Below are 26,502 nucleotides of genomic sequence, written 5' to 3'. Positions count from 1 at the left end.
AAATGCAGATGTGCCCCCTCAGGCACACTTGCATGCACCTGCGCGCAAGTGTGCAGATATACGGACACACACATTTTTCACACCTGTGGCGGCGACAGAAACACATGCACACGTGCACAGGAATACATATGACACCAGCACAAACATGAGTGCAGATGCACGAACATGCCTGCACATCCACGCGAAGGTGTCCTCATAAGGAGGCAGACGTGCTCAGATATTCACCGACATGCACACCTGTGCGCACACACAGCTGCACACCCGTGCACAAGGAGCGCACACGCGTTCACACAGCCACTCGGCAGCACACCTTTCGATTCATTTGTGCTGGAGCTTTTCGTGCAGGTTCTCTGTTCAGACCTGCGGGGAACACGAGGTGGTCCTCGGCGGGGAGGGGGACCCCTGCTGCAGGGAAAAGCTGTGCCGGGGCAGCCACGGGCTGGGGATGGGCCCGGAGGTCCTTCCCTGGGGACTCACACTCTGAGCTGTTTGGCTTGGCAGGGTCCTCAGGATGCTGCCTCGTAAACTTCATAGTAGCCGCCTCCCTTTTATTTGTTTGACCTTGACGACAATCGTTTATGATACGCTTTGGAGCCGTGCCGTCTCTCTTCTGATTCATACACAAAGCGCTTGGCCAGCCTTCCTTCTCTGCTCCCGAGGCGCGGGGAGGGGCCCAGCGCTTCTCCGTGTTTCTTGTGGGGCCGACGCAGGTCCCTGCCGCCTCCGTGTCCCCCGCCCCGGGGCAGCCCCTCCCAGGTCCAGCAGGAGGGCGGGGAGGATGCGGGAGGGGGCACAGCCGGTGAGGGAGGCACCCCCTGCAGCCCCGGGCCTGGGGCGGGCCTGGGGCAGGTCCAGGGCCGCCCGTCCACCGCCCACCCTCTCTCCCTCGCAGAGGACCCCACGTTCCGCTGCGACGCGTGTGACGAACTCTTCCCGTCCAAGCTGGACCTGCGGCGCCACAAGAAGTACGCGTGCAGCTCGGTGGGGGCCGTGCTCTACGAGGGCCTGGCCGACGAGCTCAAGCCCGAGGGCCTGGGCGGCGGGGGCACCGACGGGCAGGCCCACGAGTGCAAGGACTGCGAGCGGATGTTCCCCACCAAGTACAGGTGCCGCCCCGCCCCGCCCCGGCCCTGCCCCGCCCCGCCCCGCCCCCAGGAGCCAGTCAAGGACGGCAGGGTCGGCAGGCCCTGGGGGCACAGAGGAAGCCCTGAGAAGGGCAGAGGTCACCCCTGACCCCTCAGGCCTGCCCAGGCTGACAGGCCCAAAGCTCCAAGGACAGGTGGAGACATACCTCAGGGGCAGGTACCCTGGCCAGCTCATCCGCCCCTGGGGACAGAGCAGGCCCGCCAGCTGGTGGTTGGAGGCCGCTGGTGGTCACTGTTCTGACCATAAAGGCCAGGCCCCGGGTCAGAGCCCCCCCTCCATGAAGGAGCCGCAAGTCACCAGGTCGAGCCACTCACCACTGGCCCCACCATCCTGGGGTCAGGGCCGAGTTGTGGAGACAGACAGGGGTGAGGCCCCAGGGCCACTTCCGTGGTGAGGTCCAGGACCAGGCTGCGAGATGCGGCCCAGGGGCTTCCTGGAGCGCCTGGCCCTTGGACACACTTCTCAGACAGTGGGCAGGAGTAGGAAAGGGCCCCCAGGGGTCCCCTCACCCCCACCCCAGGCTCCAGCCTCTGCTTCCCCTGGGGCCCCCCACCTGTCCCGGAGACTTCACAGACGTGGGCACAGATGCCAGGCCAGCTGTGTGATGGCCGGACGTGGCCTCCCTAGCCCCTGGGAGCAGAGCCCCGGGGACCCATGTGGGGAGAAGCAGGCCGGGCAGTCCCAGTGTTCCAGGGACCAGTGAAGACCTTCCCAATGTGCGCCCCTCCTCTGCCTCTGAGAATATCCTCCAGGGCAGCCCTGCAAAGTCAGAGTAAAACCCTATCAGGTCACTAACTGGCTGTGGGATTGCGGAGAATTGGATGCCAGTCCTGTCACAGCCCCCTGGGGACGGGAAATCCTCCACCCTGAACGGATGACTGAGAAAATAAGAGTTTGGGCAAATCCCGACTGAGGCCCTTGGCGGTAAGCGCCGCTCAAGAGGGTCCGTGTTTTCTTTACATAAACACATAAATCACAATTAACAACAGGGGAAAAGCTACAATCTGCCGGGTGCTCGAGAACCAGGCGTTTCTGATCTAAATGGATGGCTGGGCCCCGTAATTAACGGGCCATGATGTATTGCTGCCTTGTTCATGAAGATTAACGGTCACACCTGGGACAGGAGGAGAAGCAGGACGTCCCCCGAGAGGAGGGGGCTCCAAGCTGCTGGTTCGTCCAAGTGCAGCCGCCCCCGCCCAGCAGCTGTGCCCGCCCCGCCTATCACATCTCCTTTGGAGAACGCCGGCCCTCACTCCCTGCTGACCTCCATGGTGTGTGCATGGCGGGCAGCCTCTCAGCGAGCAACCCCAGGTCACTCAGAGGGGTGGCCTTGGGTCTCCTGGGCCTCGTCCCCACTCTGGGGCTCGTGGCAGTGTTGGAAGTCTCCAGACCCCGTTTTTCTTAGGCCCAGGGTTAGCGTCAAGGTGAAAGTTGTTTTGAGCTGGGACCCCGCCTGCCGCTGGGTGCCTCGGGGGTGGTCTTGGGTGAGGGCCCGAGCTCTGTCCACGCACTGGCTTCCCCCCCATCCCACGTGGGAAGGCCATGCCTTCCCGTCCATCCCCTTTTGCCCTGTCCAGGGGGGAGATAGACAGACCAGCTGCCAGACGTCACTCTGCCCTCTGAGCAGGAGACAGTGGCAGGGGCTCCAAGGGGCTGCCGGGAGCAGGCCGTGCCGGGCTGGGGCCCTTCCCTCCCGGGCAGCGGGCAGGGGGGGGACCCACAGTGACCCCCGTCCACTGTGCGCAGCTTGGAGCAGCACATGATCGTCCACACAGAGGAGCGAGAATACAAGTGTGACCAGTGTCCCAAGGCCTTCAACTGGAAGTCCAACCTCATCCGCCACCAGATGTCCCACGACAGTGGCAAGCGCTTCGAATGTGAAAACTGTGTGAAGGTAACGTGGTTGCGAGCCCGGCCCCGCCCCCACTGTCGAGATGCAGGTGACGGGCCCCTGAGTCGTTCGGGGAAGAGAGGAAGTGGGCTGGGTAGCACAGCGGGGGAGGGCCCGGGGCCAGACCTGGGTCCTCTCAGGGTTCCTGCCAACGTGGCAGGACAGGCTGTCATGGGTCAAAGTACTGGAGCTTAAGAACGCTTCTGAGCTCCTGTCTCAAGCATCTTCAGGGTGACAGTTCTCTCGAGAATTATCGTTGAAGAAACACAGTCAAGGGAGGCCTGACGGCTCACTGAAAGCCGTGCAGGGGGTCACCGCTGCAGCAGAGACCCGCTGGGCCAGGCTCAGTGCAGGGGCAGAGCAGCCAGGGAGACCCCCATCCCGTGGCCAGACCCAGGCCCGCAGGGGAGCAACCAACAGGTGGGGAGTAACTCGCCGGTGTTTGTGTCCCCAGGTGTTCACGGACCCCAGCAACCTGCAGCGGCACATCCGCTCCCAGCACGTGGGCGCCCGGGCCCACGCCTGCCCCGACTGCGGGAAGACGTTCGCCACGTCCTCGGGCCTCAAGCAGCACAAACACATCCACAGCACCGTCAAACCTTTCATATGTGAGTGCCCCAGCCTGGGCTTCCAGCCGTGAGGTGGGGGCGCTTGGGGGTCAGGCCAAGGCTTGAAAACCCCAGGCTCTTCCCCGCCCGCGAGACCCCGTCTGTCCAGAAAACACTCGCGGCAGCTGCTGACACCTCTGCCGCGAGAAGCCCAGGCCTGGCTGCCCTCCTTGCTTCCTCCCCCTTGCTCGCCCCTCCAGTGGCCAGAGGTGGGCAGTGGGTGGTGAGGAAATCCACTTCCCCTCCTCTTCCCCGCACGCACGTGCTGCCCTGAGCTCCAGCAGGTATATGATGGTGCCACTGCTGCCCCCCAGGCTCTGCTGTTCACCCCCCAGCAGCCTTTGGGGAGCGCGGGCTGTGTGCCTGCCCTGACCCGGGCAGCCGGGGCCAGCTGTAAATATCTGGACCCCTGTCCTCATGGAGCTCTACCTGCCGGTGGAGAAGACAGAGGCTAAGCCACCCAGATCATAACAGCACCCGTGACAGGCACATGGCGGGGGGGCGGGAGCGCAGGGTCAGGAGGCTCTCCAGGTGTCCAGGTGGGTGCTGTCCTGGCCACGTGCTGGGAGGTCAGGACGGTCTGTTGGGCGAGAGGCGTCCTAGCAGAGGGCTGGAGGAGGCGTGGGGGTGAGCCAAGGGGGTGCCTGGGGAGAGGGCTCGCGACAGGGGGCTGTGAGCACGGAGGCCTTGAGGTTGGGGTGCGTTTGGGGAGAGAGGGGCCAGAGGTCACAGGGGTTGGGCCTGGGGCTCTGGTGGGCCACCGCGGGGGTATGACCGCGGTTCTCGGAGTTTGGAAGATACTGAAGGTTCTTCTCTGCCTAGCATTGTGCCAAGTCTCATTTCACACGAGGTTTTGCTGAGTCACGGTTCATGCCAACACAGCACTGACTCGTCATTCACACCAGCGTCGCGCTGACTCATCGTCCACACGAGACTGTGCTGAGCCGTCATTTCACACACATGACCTCACAGCATCCTTCCAAAATCTTACGGAGCAGGGGCCACACTATGTCCAACTGAAGGGAACTGACAGAGGAGGAAACGCGTGGAAACGTTAAGTGACCAGGCCCTCAAGGCTCGGCGGCAGAGCCCGGATTCCAGCTCAAGGGGCCTGGCTCCTGAGCCCAGACTGGGCAGCCTGGGGCCTCTTGGGCTCCAGCACGTCATTGTGTGTCAGGGGTGACTCTGGGAGCTGGAAGACTGGGCTCTGGGTGTTTTCACCAACTTGGGGCTTGTATAGGGCTGGACTCCTGCCCCAGAGAGGCCATGCTGACTGGCTTCTCGGGCCTTTGTTGAATAGCTGAGTCTGGGCCCCCCTCCTGCCCACTGCCTCGAGCCCAAACTTCCAGCTGTCCTGCTAGAGGTGACTGAGCCCCCGGCCTGCCTGGGTCACCTGCTCCCTTGGTCCAGGAAGCAGAGGGAGAGAGCGCTCTGCCTGGTGGCCACCTCACTGGGGCCATCTTCCTCTTCCTCACCACCCCTTTCACCCGCAGACCCTGGAAAGAGCATCCGAGTCTCGATGGGAGCAGGGCCCATTCCCTCTGGGAGGGGCCAGGAAGGAGTGAGCTGGGTGGGAGTAGAGGCTGGGGGCCGGGGCTTTGGGCCTGGTGCATATCCTGCTTCCAGGATGAGCGTCCCAGCAGGTCCCTCTGTGGGAGGAAGCGCACGTGAGTGCATCTATCATAGGTTTCTAAGCTTTTCAGCAAAGCTTGGAGAGGAGACTTGCACACAGGCTTACAAGTCATTTCTTCTCTGGGCGTGCAGATGGGCTTTGTGAAGTCTTGTTGGATTGTAGTCACAGCGGAAGTTCTGGGAACCTCAGCAGTCGGGCAGGGTCTGAGCCCACCATTTCCGCTGCCTGCACAGACTCCGTGTGCAGATGGGGAGGACACGGGCAGCCTGGACGGGCCCCACCGGCTATCGGCAGCCCTCCGCCTCTCGTCTGTGCCCCGTGCCCACCTTGGGCCTTGGCTTTTGGCCAAGGGGGTAAAGCGAAAGAGAAAACCCCAGACTTGGCCAGGTGCCACGTATGAGAGGGAGATGCAAACGTTAGAAGTTAGCTTAGACGTGGACATCAGCCTGCACGTCCTCTCGACCAGGGCAGAGCATCCTTTGGCCCACGGTTAAGGGGGTCAGGTTTGGAAAGGAAGCTGCGAACAAATGAGCAGAGGGTAAATGATACAGCGCTTCTGAGAAAAGATGGGCCACAGGGGGAGCAAGGGCTCACGGCGGCCAGTCACTCGTGCACAGACTCCATCCCCCGCCAGGCGGCCCCTGGGCACCCACACACAACACACATGATGGGCACCAAAACCTGCCCCAAGTCCCAGCCTCACTGACCACACAGCCCAAGGCAGCATAATCTCCCGGTGGGGTGTCTTGCATCGGGAAACTCAAGTGTGAGGGGTCGGGGCGAGGGTGTATCCGTGCACACAGGCAGACAGGCTCCTGTGGGCACTTTTTAGAAAGGACCTTCTTAGGCGTGAGTATGTACATGTGCATGTGTGTGTGTGTGTGTGTGCATCCCTGCACATACCCTACAGGAGAAGAAACTGCTGATCAGAATAAGTACTGGCCAGGGCCCCTCTGCATCCCAGCAGGGCCTGGGGCACCATCCACCAGGCGCTGGTCCCACGTCCAGTTCACTGTGGGCTGCCCAGGCCTTTCCCAGCCCCTGCAGGCAGCCACCTCCCAACACCGGCTCTAAGCCAGCGGTCAGCCATCCCAGGGCCAGGACCTGCCTCTCCAAGGACCTCAGTCTCCCAGAGGCCTCTCTGGAGCCCCAGCATCTCTGCAGGATCCCTTTATCGTGTGAGTGGGTGGGTAGGAAGCAAGGGTCCCAGGCTCCCTGTGCCCAGGCATGGCCACTGGCCCCAGGGGCCCCTCCTGAGAGCTGCCTTGGGTGGGAGCCTGCTCAAGGCCAGTTTCCAAGCTCAGGATGGCAGCAGCCACTAACGAGGTGCCACAGAGGCCTGCTGTGGGGGGCAGAGGGTGTCACAGAGCCTCTTCGGGGGCCGGGGACACAGCAAGGTATCACTGGTCTGGCCAGGCGCCCTGAGCTGGGCAGCGGCCTTTCTCCCCCTAGGGCTGGCAGAGGCCTGTGGGTATTTATAGACCATCTGTGGCACAGCCTCTCTGCACCAGCCGCCTCCCAAAATGGGCAGATTTCATCAAATGGGGCAGTGCTCTTCTCCGTCAGCCTTGAAAACGTCCCGCCAAGCCAGACGACCAGGAAGGCAGAGCCGTTAATATAAATAGATATTGTGATTAAGGGACAGGATCACCTGAGGGCCAGCGCGCCCAGCTAGAATCGCGCGACATCAGGCAGTGGAGTGTGCGGTGAGCAAGAAATGCACGGAAATCATTGTTTCCACTGGGGCTGCATTTAAGGAGCAAATGGTCCTGCAGAGAGAGACACACACAGCGTGCGTGCGGGTGTGTGTGCGTGCATGTGTGCACACGCGTGTGTGCATGTGCATGTGTGCACGCGTGTGTGTGCGTACGCGCGTGTGTGTGTGTGTGTGTTCATTCCTCCCTTGCTGGTTAGAAAAACAAGAGCAGAAAGAAAAACTGGCAGTTGGCCGACACTCAGCTCACAGGCCTTTGGGAAAATGGCCGAGACTGGGTCCCCAGGGCCTCTGGGTCCTGGCGTTTGGCCTCGGCCGCCACCACCCTCTCCTGTTAAGGGCAGAGGCCGGCGTCGCAACCAGAGCTGGTGCGGCCTCTCCATCCCAGTTTGGAGAGTTTTCGATTTTCTCAAACGTGGAACTAGCCCTCTCCACGTGGCTCCCCTCCCATCTCCACCTTTAGGCCCCCCCCAGACGGTGACCTCACACAGCCAGGACCCGTGCTCCCAAACCCAGCCTCCAGGACTAGGAGCCCCAAGGGGCCGGTCCCTCCTGAGGCCTTCCCGTCCTGGGTGCAGGTCACAGGTCCTGGGACAGAAAGAGGGCAGAAAGCTGAGAGCATTTTAAACTTTACAAGGTGGGAGACCTAGCCCGGGGGTGGGTGTTTCCCTCGCCCTGGCTGGAGCAGCGCAGCTGACACGGCAGGGAGGGTGGGTGGGTGTTCTGGGCGGCTGGTGCAGCTGCAGACGTGATGGCGTGCCACGACTTTGTCTCTGGGAACGATTCTGAAGGCCTTGGCACCACATGGCAAACTCATGGGGGTGGGAGGGCACAGAGAGCGGCAGGGCCCCTTTCTCCAGCGGAGGAGGTCGAGGCAGCTGGAGACCTACCCAGGCTGGCCCAGGATCCCCGGGAAGGCACGGGAATGTCCTTGCCAATCCGTGCTGGTCACCAGAGGCCAGTCCCAGGTCGGGTGCACGTGCATCTGTACGTATGCGTGCGCACGCGCGTGCAAGCACATAGGTATGACGTACACACCTGAAGTATGATGTACACACGTGTGTGAACGTGTCCACGGACACGTGTCCACACATGCATCACGCATACACATGTGGGCACATATGCAGGTACTCACACACAGTGACGCATATGCCCGCACACGCACACACACACACACAGACGCTCACGTACCTAAGCACACGCTGCTCCTGGTCACCGAGGCCAGAGCGCCCCGGTCCTCCACCCCCGGGACCCTGCAGCGCAGGGTTTCCATCATTTCATAGCTGCCGGTCTTCGCTTCTGCTGACGTTTCAGGTGAGGTCTGCCACAAGTCCTACACGCAGTTCTCCAACCTGTGCCGCCACAAGCGCATGCACGCCGACTGCCGTACGCAGATCAAGTGCAAGGACTGCGGGCAGATGTTCAGCACTACCTCTTCCCTCAACAAGCACCGGCGCTTCTGCGAGGGCAAGAACCATTACACGCCGGGCAGCATCTTCGCTCCGGGCCTGCCCCTGACCCCCAGCCCCATGATGGACAAGGCCAAGCCACCCCCCAGCCTCAACCACGCCAGCCTGGGCTTCAACGAGTACTTCCCCTCCAGGCCGCACCCGGGGAGCCTGCCCTTCTCGGCGGCGCCCCCCGCCTTCCCCGCGCTCACGCCCGGCTTCCCGGGCGTCTTCCCTCCGTCCCTGTACCCCCGGCCGCCCCTGCTACCTCCCATGCCGCTGCTCAAGAGCCCCCGGAACCACACGCAGGACGCCAAGCTCCCCAGCCCCATGGGCAACCCGGCCCTGCCCCTCGTCTCCGCCATCGGCAGCAGTGGGCAGGGCTCCACGGCGGCCGCGGGGCCCGAGGAGAAGCCAGAGAGCCGCCTGGAGGACGCATATGCCGCCAAGCTCAAGCCCCGGGGCAGCGACCTGTCCGACGGCAGCGACTTCGAGGATATCAACACCACCACCGGGACTGACCTGGACACAACCACGGGCACGGGCTCCGACCTGGACAGCGACGTGGACAGCGATCGCGACAAGACCACGGACAGGGGCAAGGCGGCCGAGGGCAAGCGCGAGCTCGGGGGCGGCGCGGCAGCACCCGGCGCCCCGGAGAGCACAGGCGAGGTGCCCGTCTTCTACTCCCAGCACTTCTTCCCACCGCCCGAGGAGCAGCTGCTGACAGCGTCGGGCGCCGCGGGCGACTCCATCAGGGCCATCGCGTCCATCGCCGAGAAGTACTTCGGGCCCGGCTTCGTGGGCGCGCAGGAGAAGAAGCTGGGCGCGCTGCCCTACCACTCCGTGTTCCCCTTCCAGCTCCTGCCCAACCTCCCCCACTCCCTGTACCCCTTCACAGACCGCGCCCTCGCGCACAGCCTGCTGGTCAAGGCCGAGCCAAAGTCGCCCCGGGACGCCCTCAAGGCCGCTGGCCCCAGCGCCGAGTCACCCTTCGACCTCACCACCAAACCCAAAGAGGCCAAGCCCGTCCTGCCGGCGCCCAAGGTGCCCCCGGCCCCGGCATCCAGCGAGGAGCAGCCGCTGGACCTGAGCATCGGCAGCCGCGTGCGCGCCAGCCAGAACGGAGGGACCCGGGAGCCGCGCAAGAACCACGTGTACGGCGAGCGCAGGCTGGGGGCCGGGGAGGGGCCGCCCAAGGCGTGCCCGGCGCAGCTGCCCCAGCAGCCGTCCCTGCACTACGCCAGGCCGTCGCCCTTCTTCATGGACCCCATCTACAGGTATTAACATGCCCCGCCCTCACCCGCTCTCCAGAGGGTCCGCCACCCAGGTGGGCCGCCAGGCGGGTGCGGCGGCGGGAGGGGACACTCTCGCCTGCCCCCCAGGCTTCGTCCCTCTGCCTTTGCGGCGTCAGCAGGCACCTCGGCTCTGGGGTGTCCGTGCCACTTGGGGCCCATGCCCGGCTCGGCCCTTTCCTGGGGTGGGCAGCTGGTGGGGTCTCCTGGGCACCCCTGGCTCCCTCTCGCTGACAGGCGCTGGGGGACCCCTGCCGTCCTCTCTCGAGCCCTTACCTCCCCCCATCCCCCCACCCACCCCACCCACCCCACCCACCCCCACCCCTCCCCGGCAGCCTGCCCTCAGACTCCGCCCCAGACATGCACCCGCTGGAGGCTCCAGCCACCTTCTCTGCACAGACTCTGCCCACGACACTCCTGGCTCTTCCCTCCGCTTCAGCGTCCCTGCTTCCCTATGGCTGCTCCACAGCTGGGGCTTCTGGTGGCCCAGGGGAGACCAGAGGACGAGCTACTGGTTCCCAGCGGGAGGAGGGGGAGGAAGGAAGGAGGAAGCTTTGGAAGGTTTGCCAAAAAGCAGTGTCCCATTCCTCTGGCACCTTCCCAGCGAGGGGCCAATTGAATCCCCCTCCCCGGCTTCTGGGCACGGTTTGGTCAGGCGGGTTTGTTAGGTGAGAGGGGTCTGACCTCCCACCACACGTGTCCTGGGGTTGCTGGGCGGGCTGAGCCCTGAGGAGGGGGCTGTGCCCATGGACGGGCCTGGGAGGGGGCCTGGAGGGGCAGGCAGGCAGGCGTGTTGGCTCAGCCCCTGATACAGGCCCACGGCTCTGTGTGGGAGGCGCCCGCGTGCACACACGTAAGCATGTCCCCACGGGCATTCAGGGAGCATGTGGCCGCCTTGAGGGCTTGCGTGCCTGCTTTCCCCAGGGGCCAGGCAGGGCCTGGGGACGGGTGTGCAGGTGAGGTCACCTCTGCTGAGGGTGCAGTGGAAAGAAACAGTGGCAGAGCTGCCGGCGAGGGCGATGGGCCAGTCTCCTGCTCCGCCCCCTGGCGCCGACTTGGGTCCCCGCCCTCCGCGCCCGCCCAGGGCCCTGGCCGGCCTGTGTCTGCTGCCGGTCCCGTTTCCTGCCAGGTCCTGCTGGCGTCATCACAGGAAACATGAAAAATGCCCCCCTTGGGTCTTTCTTTAAGAACACGCCATCCATGGATGGTTTGCTGACAGCGGCTCATTGGGTTTCTGGGGTGAACATAGCCATCAAAGGCCCAGGGAGCACCTGCCAGTTAGAATAAGAATCTCTGGGACCCACGGGGAGCCAGGAGACACCTGGGGCCTGAGGGAGGATGCCCCCCGGGAGGAGCCGCCCTTGTGCAGAGGAGGGGGGCAGGACTGGAGACCTAGGGAGGGACTCTGCCGTCAGGCCTCCAGAGTCGGAGCCAGCAGGCCTGCAAGAGGCTCTCGGTTAACTGTGACTGCTCAGGCCCTGGCGTCCTTGTCCGCCCCGTCCCGGCTCTCCTCCTGGACCCCAACCCTCCTGTGCCCCTCTCCTCCCACTTCCAGGCCTGGTTTAGGGCCTTGGGCCTTTTTCTGGAAGCTGGGGGAGCAGCCAGTTGGGCCCCGAGGCGGGAACTGGCCACAGGCGCCCCCAACCCGGGTCCTGTCCGAGCCCCTCCGAGACCCGGCGTGTGCTAGGCTCTTGCCCTCAGGATTTAGAGTACAGTGGCTGGTGGAGGGGCTGCCTGGCCCCCAACTTTATACGCAGGCACCAGCAAAATGCCCGAGAGTGGATTAGCTCCAAGTTTTCTCCCCACCGCCCCCCAAGCCCAGTCAAGATAAACACTCATGGTGTCGGGAAGATTCAACTCCAAGTGAAGGTGTGGGCGACTGTCACTGCCTGTTAACAGGCTGGCCCAGGGCTAGGGGACAGGGTCCCCTCAGCTCCTGGATGGTTCTGGGGTGACTCCAGCGAAACTCCCCACAGGCCACGCCCCGGCAGTGACTGTGGACGTATACCCACAATCCTCCCTCCCCCAGGGTGGGGGAACCCTAACACCGCCAGGCTGGCGACCCCCCAGCCTTCCAGCCCCTCTCACCGCCACGTGCTGCTGTCTCTGCAAGATGGGCTGGGGACGGTGTGCTGACAAAAGCCACGTGCCTTGGAAGAGCACGTGTCCCCTGGGGTCTGTGGGGTCAGCTGGCGGGGGTCGCTCAGAGCAGCCCGCTGGGCTGTCGCTAGACACAGAAGTCGGGAAGAGGCAGAAGACATTTAACAACCCCCCGACGTGGGGCCCCTTCCTCTCGGGCCACACCACGCCCCCCAGGGGGCCTGTTGAAAGGCCAACTCAGTCCAGCTTTGAACAGGGCCTCTGCTAAGCCCTGCAAAGCGGGGTGCCCCTCAAGCCAACTTCCCACGTGGAGACCACCTCCTCCCCTTGGAAGCGGCTTGGGGTCTCGGTGGGGTCACCTGTGGCCGCCTGCGCTCCCCGGGTGCTCCCGCCTCTGGGCCCCTGTCCTTGCGGCCATCCCCGTCCTGCTCCGGTCAAGGCCCCAGCCAGTCCCCTGGGGGCAGAGCTGAGCCCAAGAGGGTTGGGAGCGTGGCCCTGGGCAAGCGAGGCGGCGGGTCACCGCAGCTGTGGCTGCCTGTGGGGCGGTGGCAGGCCTCACCAAATCCCACTTTGTAGATCTTGACGATCCCCCAGGGGAAACTGAGGGAGGCGTCCTTGGGACACAGTAGAGGAGGGGTCGGGGAGAGGAGGGATGGCCACCTCCTCCGCTTGTGACTGACAGTTGTGCTGGCATTTGGGGAATGTTCTAGAATTGTCACTTCCAGTAGCTGTTTTGAGGTTTTAGGTAGACCCTGCCTGGCTGCCGCGGGGAAGCCCTGCAGCCTCCCCAGGATAGAGACCTACCAGTCACTCACGTGTATCCGCCCCGTCGGGCAGAGTGCCCGTGCCATGGGCCGGGAGGGAGAGGGACGTGGGGTGTAGGCGGCAGCCCCCGTGTGCTCCACGTTCTGCTTCGGGGGAGCCCTCGCTGGGCTGACAGGCCGGTTGGCAGAGGCTGGTGCACGCGGGCCCTTCAGAAGGTTCCTGGCTCCAGCATCAAGTGTCCCTCACGTGCCTGGGTGCCAGCAGCTGGGGGGGGAGGGGGCGGACACCGGGGAGACTCGAAAGGGTCCAGACCTTGGCACGGTGATGGGGAGCGTGTGCTCGGCAGGCGACTGTGAGGCTGGGTCACAGACGTCGCCACAGCGTCAGGTGGGACAGCTGGGCCGCTGTGGTAGCCCCCCAGCTCGTGACCGACGGGGCACGGGTGGGCGCCCAGAGGGGCGGGGGCCCCAGCACCTCCCCGCCCAGCGCTGGGCCGCTCGGTGGGGTCCGTAACCCTCTGTGTTGCTGTCCAGCAGGGTGGAGAAGCGGAAGGTGACCGACCCGGTGGGAGCCCTTAAGGAGAAGTACCTGCGGCCGTCCCCACTGCTCTTCCACCCCCAGGTAAGGCCCAGCCAGGAGCCCCAAGGTCCATACGGGCCAAGGCACACACCCCAGGCGGGTCTCCGCTTCCCGTCCCTGAAAACCCACAGGTCCCTTTGAGGCTGGGGAGGATGGGAAGGGCCGGGACGGGTGAGGAAGGAGGGTGGTTCTCTGTGGGGGCACCCTGTGGGTCCACAAGGGGCCTCATTGACCTGCGGCTCAAGCTCTAGGAGGGGGAGTGAACTTGCATGGGGCAGTGGGCAGCAGATTGGATGGAGCAAACACAAGAATTCTGAATGTAGGGAGAATAGACATGAGAGAGCCGGGGAAGTGTGGACGCCAGCAGTCTCTCCAGTGTGAGGGACTCGGGGATCCTTAAGGGAAAAGAGCAGGAGAAGAAGGGCCTGAGTGCAGGGGGCAGAGGCAGTAGGGAGCAGGACAGCAGCAGAGGGACTGGCGTCGAGGGCAGGGCATCCCGGGGGGCAGTGGGCAGGGGGACCGCCCTCACCCGGGGATGCAGAGGGTGGAGAGGCCGCCTGCCAAGACTAGAATCAGGGGTCTGGGAAAGAGAACCCCCAAGTCTGGGCAGTGGCCGCAGACCCCACCAAGCCTACAGGCACTCCTGTGTCCCCCTGGCCGCGTCCTCCCAAGGGGTGGGTGCAGAGAGGTGGCAGGAGTGGGAGTAAGCAGCAGGGCCAGCGGAGTCCCCCTGATTCCCTGCCCCGGTGCCCACCTGTCCTCACTGCTTGGGACCCAGCCCCCTCCCCAGAGCCACGGGCCTCCCCTGTCCCAGCCGGAGGGGCCGGGGGCTGAGCTGTGGGACAGGCCTGGGCCCAGACTCCAGACCCAGGCATTGTTCTCTCGCTCCGAGTTTCCCGCCTGGGACAAACCCCCCGGTTTGTGCAACCTGTGCCCTGCCTGGGTTCACAGCTAAACTTAGAGCCTCCCATTGTCTTGCTGGGGCCTCGGAGTTTGGTTAAGAACTTCCCCTGATTTCCTCAGGACCGGCTGGAACAAGCCGGCAGGCCAGCCAGGCACATCCTGTGTTTGTGTTTGTGCGGGAGCTCGGCCGGGAATATCTGCTCAGGCGGCGCGGGCCAGGCAGGCCGGACCCTCCCAGGCCTGAGGAAGAGGGGCCTGGCGGGGGCCCGGCTGCCCATTGTGCCTGCTGCCTGCTCCCCCCACCTGCCAGCCCTGCTGCCTGCCCGCGGGCCCAGAGCCAGGGGTGGGGGTGGGAGAGAGGACTAGTAAGTCGCCTGATTAAATGGTCTGAGGTCAGACCGTCACTCGGACAGGAGAACTTGTGGCCTCTACAAAGGCTAGGGGTCACCACTGCACGAAGACGCCAGGCTGCGTTGGTCAGCTGCCTGGCAGGACCTTGCCAGGGCCTTTCATTGCTGAGGCCCGACGTGCAGGTGTATGGGGTGCAGGGTGAGGCAGTCCTGCCAGCCCACTGCCCCTCACCACCTCTGGGGTCCTGGGGAGTCTGGGGTGGTGGAGAGTCCCAGAGCCTCCCACGGCTCTGGCTAAAACTGAGACCCACAGGCAGATGAGCAGCAGTCTGTATGCCCAGGTCCCATCATCCAGGCCGTGGAGGGGCTAAATGAGAGGCTGGATGGCAGCTGAGGGGCAAGGTCGTGTCCATCTGTCCATCAGTGGGGATGGGTGGGGCCACCCGTGGCTGGAAGCGTCACGTGCATCTGATGGGGAGCGTGCCTGCCCCACAAGGACGGCGAGGCCCAAAGCCCTGCAACTGGACAGAGCTGGCCAGGGCCCAGGCGGCAGCCCAGGGTCAAGAGAGGCTCAGCCACTAGGATGGACCCCATTTTCTGTTTGTAAACCCCTTGCTGGTGTTTTATTGTAACCAGTCGGTTGTTCCCCAGCCTAAACCTTGAGGGGCTCGGGGCATAATGAAAGCTCTTCCTTTTCTGGTCTCATCCCTCCCATGGGGCCTGGCTTGCAGCGGGTACTGTCTGAGGGAGAAGTGCTGCTGAGGCCTGTGCAGCCCCCTCCCCTCTCCTGTCCCCCAGCCCCAGGGCCTCAGGGCAGGTGCAGCCTGGGATTCTGATCAGAACCCTGCCCGCCAGCTGGAAATGACCAATGCCAGGAGGAGGTGACTCCCTTCTCCTCCCCAGGCAACGCCTTGGCATCTCAGAGGAGCAGAGAGGCGGCCCCTCTTGCCTGTGTCACCGTGTCCTGTGCCACGTCACGTTGGAGTTATCATTCCGAACGTTTAGTTAGTGGAATCCAACCTTAGGCTGTTGAATTTCCTTTTAGCGCTTTGCCCGCAGTTATGGCCTGCTGCCCCGAGGTGCTGGTAGTGCCTCAGGCTCTTGATTCATGTTTTAACCTGAGATTGATTCAGGTAGCTATCAATTTTTCACCACTCCAAAAAAAAAAAAAAAAGGGATGTAATTCTGTGTTTAACCCAAACTAGCCGTCAGGAGTGCCGGCCGGGAGTCGAGCCAGCAGGGCCTTGCTGGCTTGTCTCAAAGTAAAGGGCTGTGTAATTGCAGGTGTCGGCAGCCCGCGTCACCCACTCCTCACCCAGCGCAGGTTGGCTGGGGAAGGGCAGTTGCAGCTCCCCCAGCCTAGACCCTGGACTGTGACGGGGTTCCAGGCAAGGACAAGAGCAGGGCTGGCCGCAGAAAGTGAAAGAACCTAGCCCAGTGGTCAAGAAGGAGGAGGAGGCCGTGGGTTCCAGTGACGACCTCCTTGTCCTGGGGGCCTGTGACGTGCTCGGTCATCTAGGACCCCCAGATGCCCGTGGGGGCGGGTTCCCGTGCGTCAAAAGAGGGGGCGGCTCGGGGGCGCCCCACAGTCTCTCCTGCTCTCCTGCCAACAGATGTCAGCCATCGAGACCATGACTGAGAAGCTGGAGAGCTTTGCGGCCATGAAGGCGGAATCCGGCAGCTCCTTGCAGCCCCTCCCCCCCCACCCCTTCAACTTCCGGTCCCCACCCCCGACGCTCTCGGACCCCATCCTCAGGAAGGGCAAGGAGCGCTACACGTGCAGGTGAGACGCTGAGAGCCCCTGGGGCGGCGCCGGCAAAGTGGCCACAGGTGCCACGCTGGCCCGTGCGCCTGCACTTCCAGGAGAAAGCTCTCAGTCTCAGCCCAGGTACAGCGTGGTAGCAACCGATGGCCCGTTGTCCCCTTGACATCATTCCCCAGAGATACGCACGTGCCCCCCACCAGGTTGTGCTCCCGTGAGCGCAAGAAAGTGCAACCTTGGCCGGCCGGTCAGAATTCGCAAGGCCGGAGGCTGAGGTGCCGCGGTCAGTGTTTAACCACAGCTCTGGGGCCGGTGGGGAGCCCAGTGCTGGGGAGACACGGTCCGGCCCCAGGTGCACGGGCTTGTGCCGGCCGGTCCTTGCCGGCTCGGCCGAGGCTGGGCTCCAGGGCTGAGAAACTGCTTGGCGGCGGGGGGATTGCGGTGGGGGACGGCCCCGAGCGGGCCAGGGTGGGCCAGTGCCGTCTGCCCAGTGGTGCTAGTCCAGCTTCTCTGTGAGGCTCAGCTGGGCCCCGGGGCCGAGGAGAGACTGAAATCCAGGGTGTGCCGCCGGGCCACCTGCCCCCAGGTGTGGGAGAAACAGCACCAGGAAAGCACCTGGGCGCCCGAGTCTCGGCCGTGCGTCTGCTTCACGCATCCCTCACCCACCCCTCCACTCCAGGTACTGTGGCAAGATCTTCCCCCGATCAGCAAACCTCACGAGGCACCTGAGGACACACACCGGGGAGCAGCCGTACAGGTAGGAGCCCGCCCGGCAGGGGGTGCAGGCTCCTGGCGGACAGGAAGGGCGACGGGTGGGAGCCAGCACGCTCGCGCCAGCTCGCTTCCTGCGCCCCTCCCTCCCGGCCCCTCAGCCGCCCTGCGCCCAGGGGCGTTGTAAAGGTTAGGCTACCGGAAGGTTCCCATCTGCCGACCCAGAAGGGTGCTCAGGAGCAACCCTCCCACCTGCCGCTGGGGTGTCGACTGGCGCAGAGAAGCCAGGCCCAGGGGTGGTCTGCGGGGGGGGCCTCAGCCTCACCACCACCCAGCCCCACTCCGCCCCCCTCACCACGGCCGGCAGCCCTCGCTGACCTAGCCCTGGGCAGGGGACCAGGGCAAGCGCCCAAGGCGGGGTGGGCTGGTCTCAGAGCAAAAGGAGCTCCGTGCAAATGCGGGTCCCAGCCAAGCGTGGGGCATCCTGAGGGATTCCTTACATCCCCCTGACCGCCCTGGACGGACGCCGCCTCTGCCCCCAACCTCGCTCCGCGGTGCCTGGGCTCCTGCCTGCAGAGGTGTGGTCACAAGCGCATGGTGGGGGGGTGGGGTGTGAGAGCCAGTGCATTTCATGTTCACAACTAGTGGAGGCATCACCCCATTTCAAAGACTTGGAGCCCCAGGCCTAGAGATGCCCCTGACCTGCCAGGGGTCCGAGATCATGGCCATGGTAGTTTACCATTCTGGCCTTTCCCCTTGGCCCCTGGGGCGTTTGTCGGGCAGGAAAAGAGCTGAGGGTAGTGCCCTGTCTTTTGGGGACCCCACCCAGGAGAACCCTGGGAGTCCCAGGAGATGGTGACCGTGAGGCAAATTGGGGAAACGCTGGTCCCAATGCCAGGACGACATTCCGGGCTGTCTGGTGAACAGCAGTCACCAGGAGTAAGGGGTTTGGTGTGGTTTTAAGTTGGCAACATGAGATTCCTGTCCTCTGGCCGCCGCACAGAGCTGGGAGTCACCCACTGGCCCTGGAGATTGGGGGCGTGTCCCCATCCCTCGGCCGGGCGGCCACACAGGGACCCCTGCAAGTGTCACAGTCCCCGTGCCCTGTCCTGGCCGGGTAAGCGTCTGCTCACGTCATCTGTTCAGTGCCCTCGGCCTGCCCACAACACACCCCCCCACCCCGTTCCCCTCAAAAAGTGGCTTACAACTTAACGGAGGCTGGTTTGGCCTGGTTCCCTCCCTGGAAAGGAGCCACGTGTGTTTTCTGTAAGGAGAACCAACTCTGGACAGTGTTGCGTGTAAGAGCCCCTGGGGCGTCGGGCCGTGTTTATAGAAGGATTTAATTATCATCGATTTCTTTTGCCCTTTCCAATCTGTGAGTTTCGACGCGGGTAACAATGATTGCTTTGAAAGTTTGCGCTGCAAATCCTGACCACGTCTGGTTCAAGGCAGCCTACAATGAGGAGTTTGGGGTGTGGGACGGTGCTTGTGACGTCACTGAGGCTTCTGGGCTCACGCTGTGAATCAGAACGTCTTGAATTGGAGAAGGAAAATGTGCGGGTCTGTCCACAGAAGCCCGTTGCCGGCCCAGGCCAGGTCTGATGAAAACCGCCCGCCGCCTGCCCGGAGCCCACGTGTGTGTGCTGCGTGTGTGCCCCTCACAAGCAAGAGAAAGACAGACCCCTTAGTGTGACCGATGCGTTTTCTGGAGAGGAGGTCACACCTCTGCCCAGCCCAGCCCGTGTCCTGGCTTCGAGATCTTTGCATGCAGCTGCGGGGCGAGGGGCAGTTGGTGACACATTCCTTCAAGCTCCGGCACGGAGGGCTTATTGAGACGTGGGAGGAGAGATATAAAAACTGGATTGGGAATGAGGGGGGCCGCTTCCTTCATCTGTGCTGGCAGCCGCCGTGCTCAGGGGTCCCCCCAGCTGCTGCCCAGGGTGGGGGCCCTCGAGTCACACTCTGGATGCGAGTGCTCGTGGACTGGCCGTGGGCTCCTGGCGGGACCTGGATTCCGGCTTTAAGGATGCTCACCTCCCCATCTGGCTCCCCGTCTCGCTGACTGTGTTAAGTCAAAGCACCCAGCAAGGTCCTGTTACCATTTCTGTCGGGGCTACGGGTGGCCCATAGGTGTCCTTTCTTTGCTCGTTTTATTGTTAGGGCTGGGTTTCAAAATCTCTTCTTTCTTTCCTTTCCTCGCTTACAAAGACCGAAGGCTTTTCTCCCTGTGATGGCTGGTGTGGCCCCACTGGGTCCCGGGGAGGATGCTGCCAGCCCCCCGAGGGCCATTTCACCCTCCCCACGTGGTGCTGGGTCTCTACCACGGCTGGCTTTCCCAGGGCGGCGGCAGATGCGGTCACAGCAAGGTCCCCTCGAGGCCCTGCCTGCCCACCGCCGTGGCCAGCACGGGTCTCTGCTCTCCCACTCTTGCTGGAGCGTGATGGCGTGTTATTTTATACAGCACGGCCGTAAATTTCACTAGCCACTTGTCAGCTTATTTACAACGCAAATCCCAGCTGCTCTGAGAGCCCTGCTCCCTCGCAGCCCTGGGCTCACCAGTCCCCTAAATTTCAAATGTACTTCTCTGGGCCATTTATTTAAATTAGGACCACGAGAGGGCCAGGTTCAGGACTCTGTGACCAAATCGAATGTGTCGCTGCCCTCCCCAGCCCCTCCCAGCCCCGCAGAGGTTGGGGCTGGGAGGTCTCAGGTCTGTGATGAGCTCCTCGGCCAATCCTGTTTCGTCCTCGGAGTTCCCACTGCTCTGGGGTAATGCACGGCCACGGGTGGAGCTCGCAGAGGGTCCCTGAATTTCCAAAGATACAGGGAAAGGAGGCTAAGTGTGCAGGCACCTGTGTAGACCGAGGCGGGCGCACCACGCAGCCCGTGTGAAGCCTGTTGGACAGGCAGGGGGCGAACGCCCAGACCCGGGCTGGGGCCAGCTTGGCCTTGCGCTCGCCCTACAGGCGAGGCTGGCGCCACTGGGGGTGGAGGGTTTCTGTAACTTTGCTGGGGGCAGAGTGGGGGAGCGAGATGGTGCAGGCTGGGATGTAAAAATCCTCCTTTCTGGACCGTCGAGAGGGGAGCGCCAGGTCAGAGGACACCCGAGCATCTCTGCCCAGCCCAGCCAAGCCCCAGCCCAGCTTCTCTGGCACCGCAGGCCGGGAAAGACAAGATAACCACCTTCCCGGTGCTGGCAGCCAGGACGTGGGTCCAAGTCACGAGGCTGTGGGAGGACCAAGGCCCCATGTCCCAGGGACACCCAGGGGCCCGGGGGCAGCTCAGCTGGCCCAACAGGCCGGCCTGGCACCTAGCAGCAGAGGAGGCCGAGGGTGGCTCACGGGGAGCCCAGGGGGTTAGTGTGTAGATCACGGACAGCTCTTAGCCCATCTGCCGTGGAGGGAGCCAGCGTTAGCCTGGCCTCAGGCAGAATGTGGAAGCTTCGGGAACTGAGTAAATGAGCCCCAGAATCACACCAGGGGAGCCGCAGGGGCCCCCTCTAGCTGGGCCCCTCTCCCCAGGGGTTATCCCGCAGGAGGAGAGGCGGGGGTAACCTGGAGCCTCTCGACCTACCAGGACAGAGCTTCATAAGGCTGCCACCCCTTCAGCAGGGAAAGCTCAGCTCCTGGGCCCCAGCGGCGGCTCGTGGGGGCCCTGGGAACACGGAGGTTGCCCGGACTCCCCGGGCAGGGCCAGCCTCTGAATGTCAAGTGTCAGGTGGGCACCTCGGGTTCTGGGTGGGCGGCACCGGGAAGGCCCCCGCCAGCCCGGCCCCAGATGGGAGGCCAGGGCCCCAGAGCGTCCTCAGGCACATCCCAGTGCACGTGACCGAGCGCTCGTGACCAGTACGCTGTGCTGGAGCACGGCCACCGGCCCCTGCAGGAATGCCAGGCCGCGGCCTCACGGCAGGTCCCCACGCCTTCCAGCCACGCCCTCTGGGTGAACCTGACGTCCCGAGCTCATGCCCCTCTGCACTGGCTGCATAGACTCTGCCTCCTGAAGGGCTCGGGCACTCAGCGTTCTGCCGTGCTCGCCTCTCTGCTTGTCGCTCCGGGGAAGCTCGTTTCCGAAGCAGGAGGAGACCTGAGCGCAGGGATGGCTGTTTCGGTGCACCTGTGCATCTGAGACTTGGATGAGCATCCCTGGAGGAGTTCTGAGGCCAGGTGCACACGAGCGTGCCCACCAACACGTGTGCACCCGCACCCGCACCCGCAAGAGTGGACATAGCCACACGTGTGTGCAAGAGCACTCTGAGACGCTCGCACACGTGTGCGACTGGAGACCCCTGAGCCGGAGTCCCTCTGCCATGGCCCAGCTGGGCGTGCAGAGCGGGTGGGAGCGGTGGACGGCCTTGGCCCGGACTCCTGCCGCCAGGAGGAGGTGGCATTGTTTGCAGAGCTGGCGGCTGTGGGTCCTCCGTCCCCCGGCCCCGGCTCTCTCTCTCTCTCATTCTCTCAGTGCCGGCAGTGCTCAGGCCCCTCTGTCAGTTCCCGTAGGTGATCACCCTCCCTTTCCCCGCCCTCGGGGCCTCCAAAGGCGGTCGTGAAGGCTGTGCCCGCACGAGGCCCCACACCCACGGGGACCTGCACGTGGCAGGCGTCTCAAATCGTGCCTCATGGCAACTTCCCGTCAGAGCGCTTTGCTCTGGTAAACTTGTGGGGGTCACGACAATATTCTAACAGAAGCATCTGGAGGAAAGAGCGTCTTTTTCTAATTTCCCAAGTGTGCCGTGCAGCCTGGCAGCGGGTGCCCCTGCAGAGGGGCTGAGGGCACCCCCCACTGAAGGGGGTCTGTGGACGGAGGCCACCTGACGGGGTGAGGCTGGGAGGCCTCTTCACCTCAAGGCAGTGAAGGATGCTCGAGAGAGTTGGGGCAGCCCCTGTGCCCTGTTAATGGACTGGCCAGCTGAGGCCCCAAGGGAGATGCGATCCGCCCAAGGACCTGTGGAGAGGGGCCGGGACCAGGCCAGGGGAGGGTTCTCCGCCAGGGAGGAAGGTTGCAGGCAGCGGGTCTGGGCTCCTTCCCAAGAAAACCTGCCAGGAGTATCTTTCCTGGTGCGCGGGTGCCCCCGTGAGGCCGCCAGGAGCACGCCGCCCTCTGCCGTGGACCGCCAGGCCCTGGCCTCCGCGCTGGGCGGACCCAGACAGCAGAGAGGTTGAGAGATGAGGGGAGACGCCAGAGGGTCCCGGTGCTGCCCACCCAGGGGCACAGGCCCCAGAGGGTCCCCCCGGCCTGTTCAGGGCGCAGTCCGACGCCATCCACCGCCCAGGGGCAGCTTTGCCAGGACCGCCTCCTAGGGCCCTCGGGGGTCTCCTCAAGGCCGGGGGCTCCGCTGAGGCGCCGTGTCTTACAGGTGTAAGTACTGCGACCGCTCCTTCAGCATCTCCTCCAACCTCCAGCGGCACGTCCGGAACATCCACAACAAGGAGAAGCCCTTCAAATGCCACCTGTGCAACCGCTGCTTCGGGCAGCAGACCAACCTGGACAGACACCTGAAGAAGCATGAGCACGAGCACGCTCCAGGTGGGGGTCCGTCCGGCGGGGAGGGGCGGGGCCGAAGGGAACGCAAGCTAGCTCTGTGGGGAGGCTCGCAGTCACCCCTCAAACCGTTGTCATTACGGAGAATCCTGTGCTCTTGGGTCTTCCAAGAAGTGGGTTCCCTGACAGCGCCCCAAATGTGCACCCCCCTTGGCTGCCCGCCCCGCCACTGGTGCGCCGCGGAGGGAGGGGCTCAGCTGAGGGACGCCCCCCCTGACGCTGCTCCTCTGCAGTGAGCCAGCATTCGGGGGTCCTCACGAACCACCTGGCGACCAGCACCTCCTCCCCCGCCTCCGAGTCGGACCACCATGCACTTTTAGATGAAAAGGAAGACGCCTATTTCTCAGAAATCAGAAACTTTATTGCCAACAGCGAGATGAACCAAGCAACAACGCGAACAGACAAACGGTAAGAAACCCATCCCGGGGCCCCAGGAAGCTCTGGACTCTGCATGGTCACCTGTATGGTCACGCCCACAGCAGGGTCCCGCGTCCCAGCACCAGGGACCCCAGGCCCACCGCAGAGGGCGAGGCCCATGGGCTCTGCAGCCAGTGTCCATCCCAGCCCCCTCTCTGCCTCGGTTTCTCCACCTGCAGAGGGCGATTAGAACAGGCGCCCTGGCCTGATGGCGTGTGTCACACGCTCAGTGTGGTACCAGCACACAGGCCTAAATGGTACAGTTTGGCCTCACGGTTGAGACGTGCAGCCGGACATGGGCCAGGCGACGGCTCCTGCCATGAGACCTGCCGCGCCTCTGAAAGTCCAGAACATTCTCATTTAATCCGAGGCACAGAAGGTTTCTTAGCAAGAGTGCTGCCCCTTTAAATACACACACACAGAGGCAGGAGAATGGCAGAATTGGGAGTTCAGGGATGCGGAGGGTATTCTGCATAACCTCCATCCCGGGGCTCAGCTGGCAGAGAATCAGAGATGCCCAAACTCCAAAAGTCCTCAGGGATGTGCTCCCCTAATTCTGCAGAGGCCCAGAGGAGTGGGTGGGCTGTGGCTTTGCGGCCCCAGGGCCCCGGTCCCTCCCCACCCATCTCCAGCAAGGTGACGAGGGTCCCCCAGGACACCCAGCTCCCCAAGAGACTGTCTGTTCCCACATCACTGGTGCCCCTGGGGGCAGAGCAGGGGCACCAAAAAGACCTGTCAAATCTACAAATGGGCATGACACGACACTTGGACTGTTTCTGGCTCTGCTAAGTCCTGAATCTATGCCCGGGAAGGTGATCTCACCTGGCGCCTGGGTGGGCTCAGAGGAGGGGAAGTGGGAGAGGCTGGCCATGGGCTGCACATCCCAGAGCCCTGGCTGGCAGTGAAGACCTCACTCCTGCGGGCAGCCCTGCCTGCTCTACGGCCAACAAAGCGCCCATGGCCATCCTTGGCTCTGGGCACACGCTATGGTCTCATGGGAACCCAGGCCCTGCCATCTGCTCCGGGGTGTGGAGTTGTGCTCGGACAGCGCCCCGCGGCTCTGAGGGCTGTGCGTAGTTCAAGCTCTGCGATCTCCGCCTTCAAAGTCACGGACCTGAGCACCCAGGGGCTGGGCCACGAGGCACGTCCGAGCTGTTGAAGACTCTTCCTTTGTGCCCAGGGCAAAGCCAGACGAGAACTGACACATGCCCGGGGCATCCTCCCTGGGGTGGGCGGCCGCGCCGGGTGGCTCCCACACCTCAGGCTTGGGTGACAGGCCCAGCTCTCAACCACGAGGAGGACACTCCAGGAGAGCCACCAGACAGAGGGGTTGTCCCCAGAGGGAAGAGGGGACGGCACCATCCTAACCCCACGGAGCAGAACGTTTCAACCAGGGCCCCTGGGGGGCGGTCCGTGGGGCTCAGAGGAGGCTGGCCTCACGTCCCGTGCCAACCCAGGCCCTCGGCTGGCCCCGCCTGCTGACGCTGCATCCCGGGAGCCGGGAGCCCCTGGAGGTGCCTGCACATCGTTGTCGGAAATGGAGACCATGGTCACGGTTGACGTTTGTCGGCTGACGTGCGGAAGGCGGTAGGATGCTGGCGGTCCTGTTAGGGGCCAGTACTAACATCCAGAACCAGCATCTTTCTCTTGACCGTCAGTGAGAATTGAGGGCCTGCCAGGCTTCCTGGCCCTACAATCCCAGAAACTCCTGGGCTGGATCCTGTCCCCCCCAAATTCCTATGTTGAAATCCTAAACTCCAGCACCTCAGAGTGTGACCTTATTTGGAAATAGGGTCTTAAGTTGTAATTAGTTAAGATAAGGTCTTACTGGAGTCGGGTGGCCCATGTCCGATAGGACTGGTGTCCTTAGAAAAGTGGGAGATTGGGGCACACACACGCACAGGGAGGTACCGTGTGAGGACAACGCAGAGATCGGGTGATGTGCCCACAAGCCAAGGAGTCCCAAGCATCGCCAGCACCCCACTGGAGTCCAGGGGAGGGGCCGGGAGGAGAAGCAGCCCTGTGACACCGGGACCTGGGACGTCTAGACTCCAGGACAGGGAGGGATGGATCCCCGCTGTCTGAGCCGCAGCCGTGCTGCTCTGGTGCGGTGGCCCCGGGGAGACTCCCCCGCCCCAGGCAGCCGTGTGGAGGCCTGGACACTCGTCCTGGTGTCCTCTCTGTCTGAAGCCGTCTCCAGCCAGACCCCCCGCTCTGTCCTCGCCATATCCGCCCCTGTCCCCACCCAGCGAGCTCTGATGCTCGATGCAGGCCTCCCACCAACGAGCAGACCCTCTATGCAGGGCGGGGCTGGGGACGCAGAGACAAAGCGCTCGAGGTTGCTGCTCCTACAGAGAGGGGCTCATGTATAAACCTGCACAGAGAGCTCAGGCTTGCTTAACTGACACACAGGGCTTTGCACTGATCCGAGCCCCGGGGCCCAGGGCTCCCCACCTGCACTGTGCACCAGCCCTCAGCGTGGGGCCTGTTCCCACGTCCCTGGGAGGGCGTGGGCTCCGAGATGGCAAGCCCTGTCCAAGGGGACCCTGCTAAGACCCAGAGTGGGAGGCAGGACCTGGCTCTGGGGTCCTCACCGCGGTGGACGGGCGTGCACCTGGTGACAAGGGACATGTGCTGGGGTCCTGCCCGTCCTGGAGGGCAGGTCAGCTCTCAGCATCCGCATACTTCCCTGTGGAAAGAGAAGAAGTGAAGACAGGGACGGGCGAGAGCAGGGCCATCGGGGTCTCCCCCAGCCCAGCCCGGCCCCCCACCCTCTCTGCGTTTGGAAGTGGTGACCACTCGGGGGGGACGTATCCTCTCGCCTTGGTGCCCCGAGCGGGAGCCCGAGTCTCCCCTGACAGCAGTGAACAGACTCCCGTGGGCCGTGTGGGGTCCAGGAGGAGTGGGGACGGGGGGCTCGAACTCGGGCTCCGGAAGCGTGTGCTTCGCCCTCCACCCCCCCTCTGCCCACGTGTCGGACCCCCGCCCAGATGGCCTCGGGCCCAGCCCACCTGTGGCCGCAGCCCCTGGTCACAGACTTGCAGACACACCAGACACAGCTGGTGACATTTTCTGAAGGGAATGAGCAACCTGTCCCTCACTGCTTGTTTTCTGCTTTCAGTGATGAGGACCCAGGGTGGGAAAGGCTCGCCCGGCTGCAGGGACCCCGAGGGAAATGAGGTGGGGTCCGGGCTGCAGGAGAGAGCCCCCTGGCGGGTTTCCATCACTGACAACAGCCCGGTCCGCGTAGTCCGGGACCCTGGATCCCAGACGCTCCATCTGCGGAGGGGCCGCCCCATCCTCGTGTCCTCACGGCGGGCGGGGGGGAGCAAGCATCCATCAGGGCCGGGCCAGCAGCCCTCCCATGCTCTGAGCCCCCCCAAGGGCGCCCCTTGTGCGGTGCCCAAGCCCAGAGCCCCCTTCCCCACCGACCCGGCCGTGGCTTCCTTCCCTGAGCCACTGAGTGGCCCGCTGTCCTCGCTGGCATAACAGGAGCCCTGCCGCCGAGCGGTGCCCACCCAGCCCCTGCCCAGCCCTCAGCAGTCCCCCTTCTCGGCCTGAGTCACTCACTCCACAAGGATGGCAGCCAAGCCACCCAGGACCCCGGCTCTGAGGGTTCGGTGACCGCGGGGGGGCAGGCTG

The 26,502-nt window shown here is 63.9% G+C and overlaps 1 protein-coding gene across 1 annotated transcript in view; it reads left to right on the top strand.

Moving 5' to 3' along the window:
* The window catches only part of PRDM16 (PR/SET domain 16), a 322,309-nt gene that overhangs the window by 290,626 nt on the left and 5,181 nt on the right, over positions 1-26,502 (top strand). Inside the window, exons 6-14 of the mRNA XM_060284012.1 lie at positions 893-1,106; positions 2,893-3,040; positions 3,492-3,645; positions 8,307-9,720; positions 13,137-13,221; positions 16,046-16,215; positions 16,874-16,951; positions 22,259-22,428; positions 22,677-22,851. Coding sequence (XP_060139995.1) covers positions 893-1,106; positions 2,893-3,040; positions 3,492-3,645; positions 8,307-9,720; positions 13,137-13,221; positions 16,046-16,215; positions 16,874-16,951; positions 22,259-22,428; positions 22,677-22,851 — 2,608 coding nt within the window. The remainder of the gene's footprint in view (positions 1-892; positions 1,107-2,892; positions 3,041-3,491; positions 3,646-8,306; positions 9,721-13,136; positions 13,222-16,045; positions 16,216-16,873; positions 16,952-22,258; positions 22,429-22,676; positions 22,852-26,502) is intronic.

This window comes from Globicephala melas, chromosome 1, assembly GCF_963455315.2.
Source record: "Globicephala melas chromosome 1, mGloMel1.2, whole genome shotgun sequence".
NCBI classification, from domain to species: domain Eukaryota; kingdom Metazoa; phylum Chordata; class Mammalia; order Artiodactyla; family Delphinidae; genus Globicephala; species Globicephala melas.
This window is presented reverse-complemented; position numbering and strand designations above follow the sequence as displayed.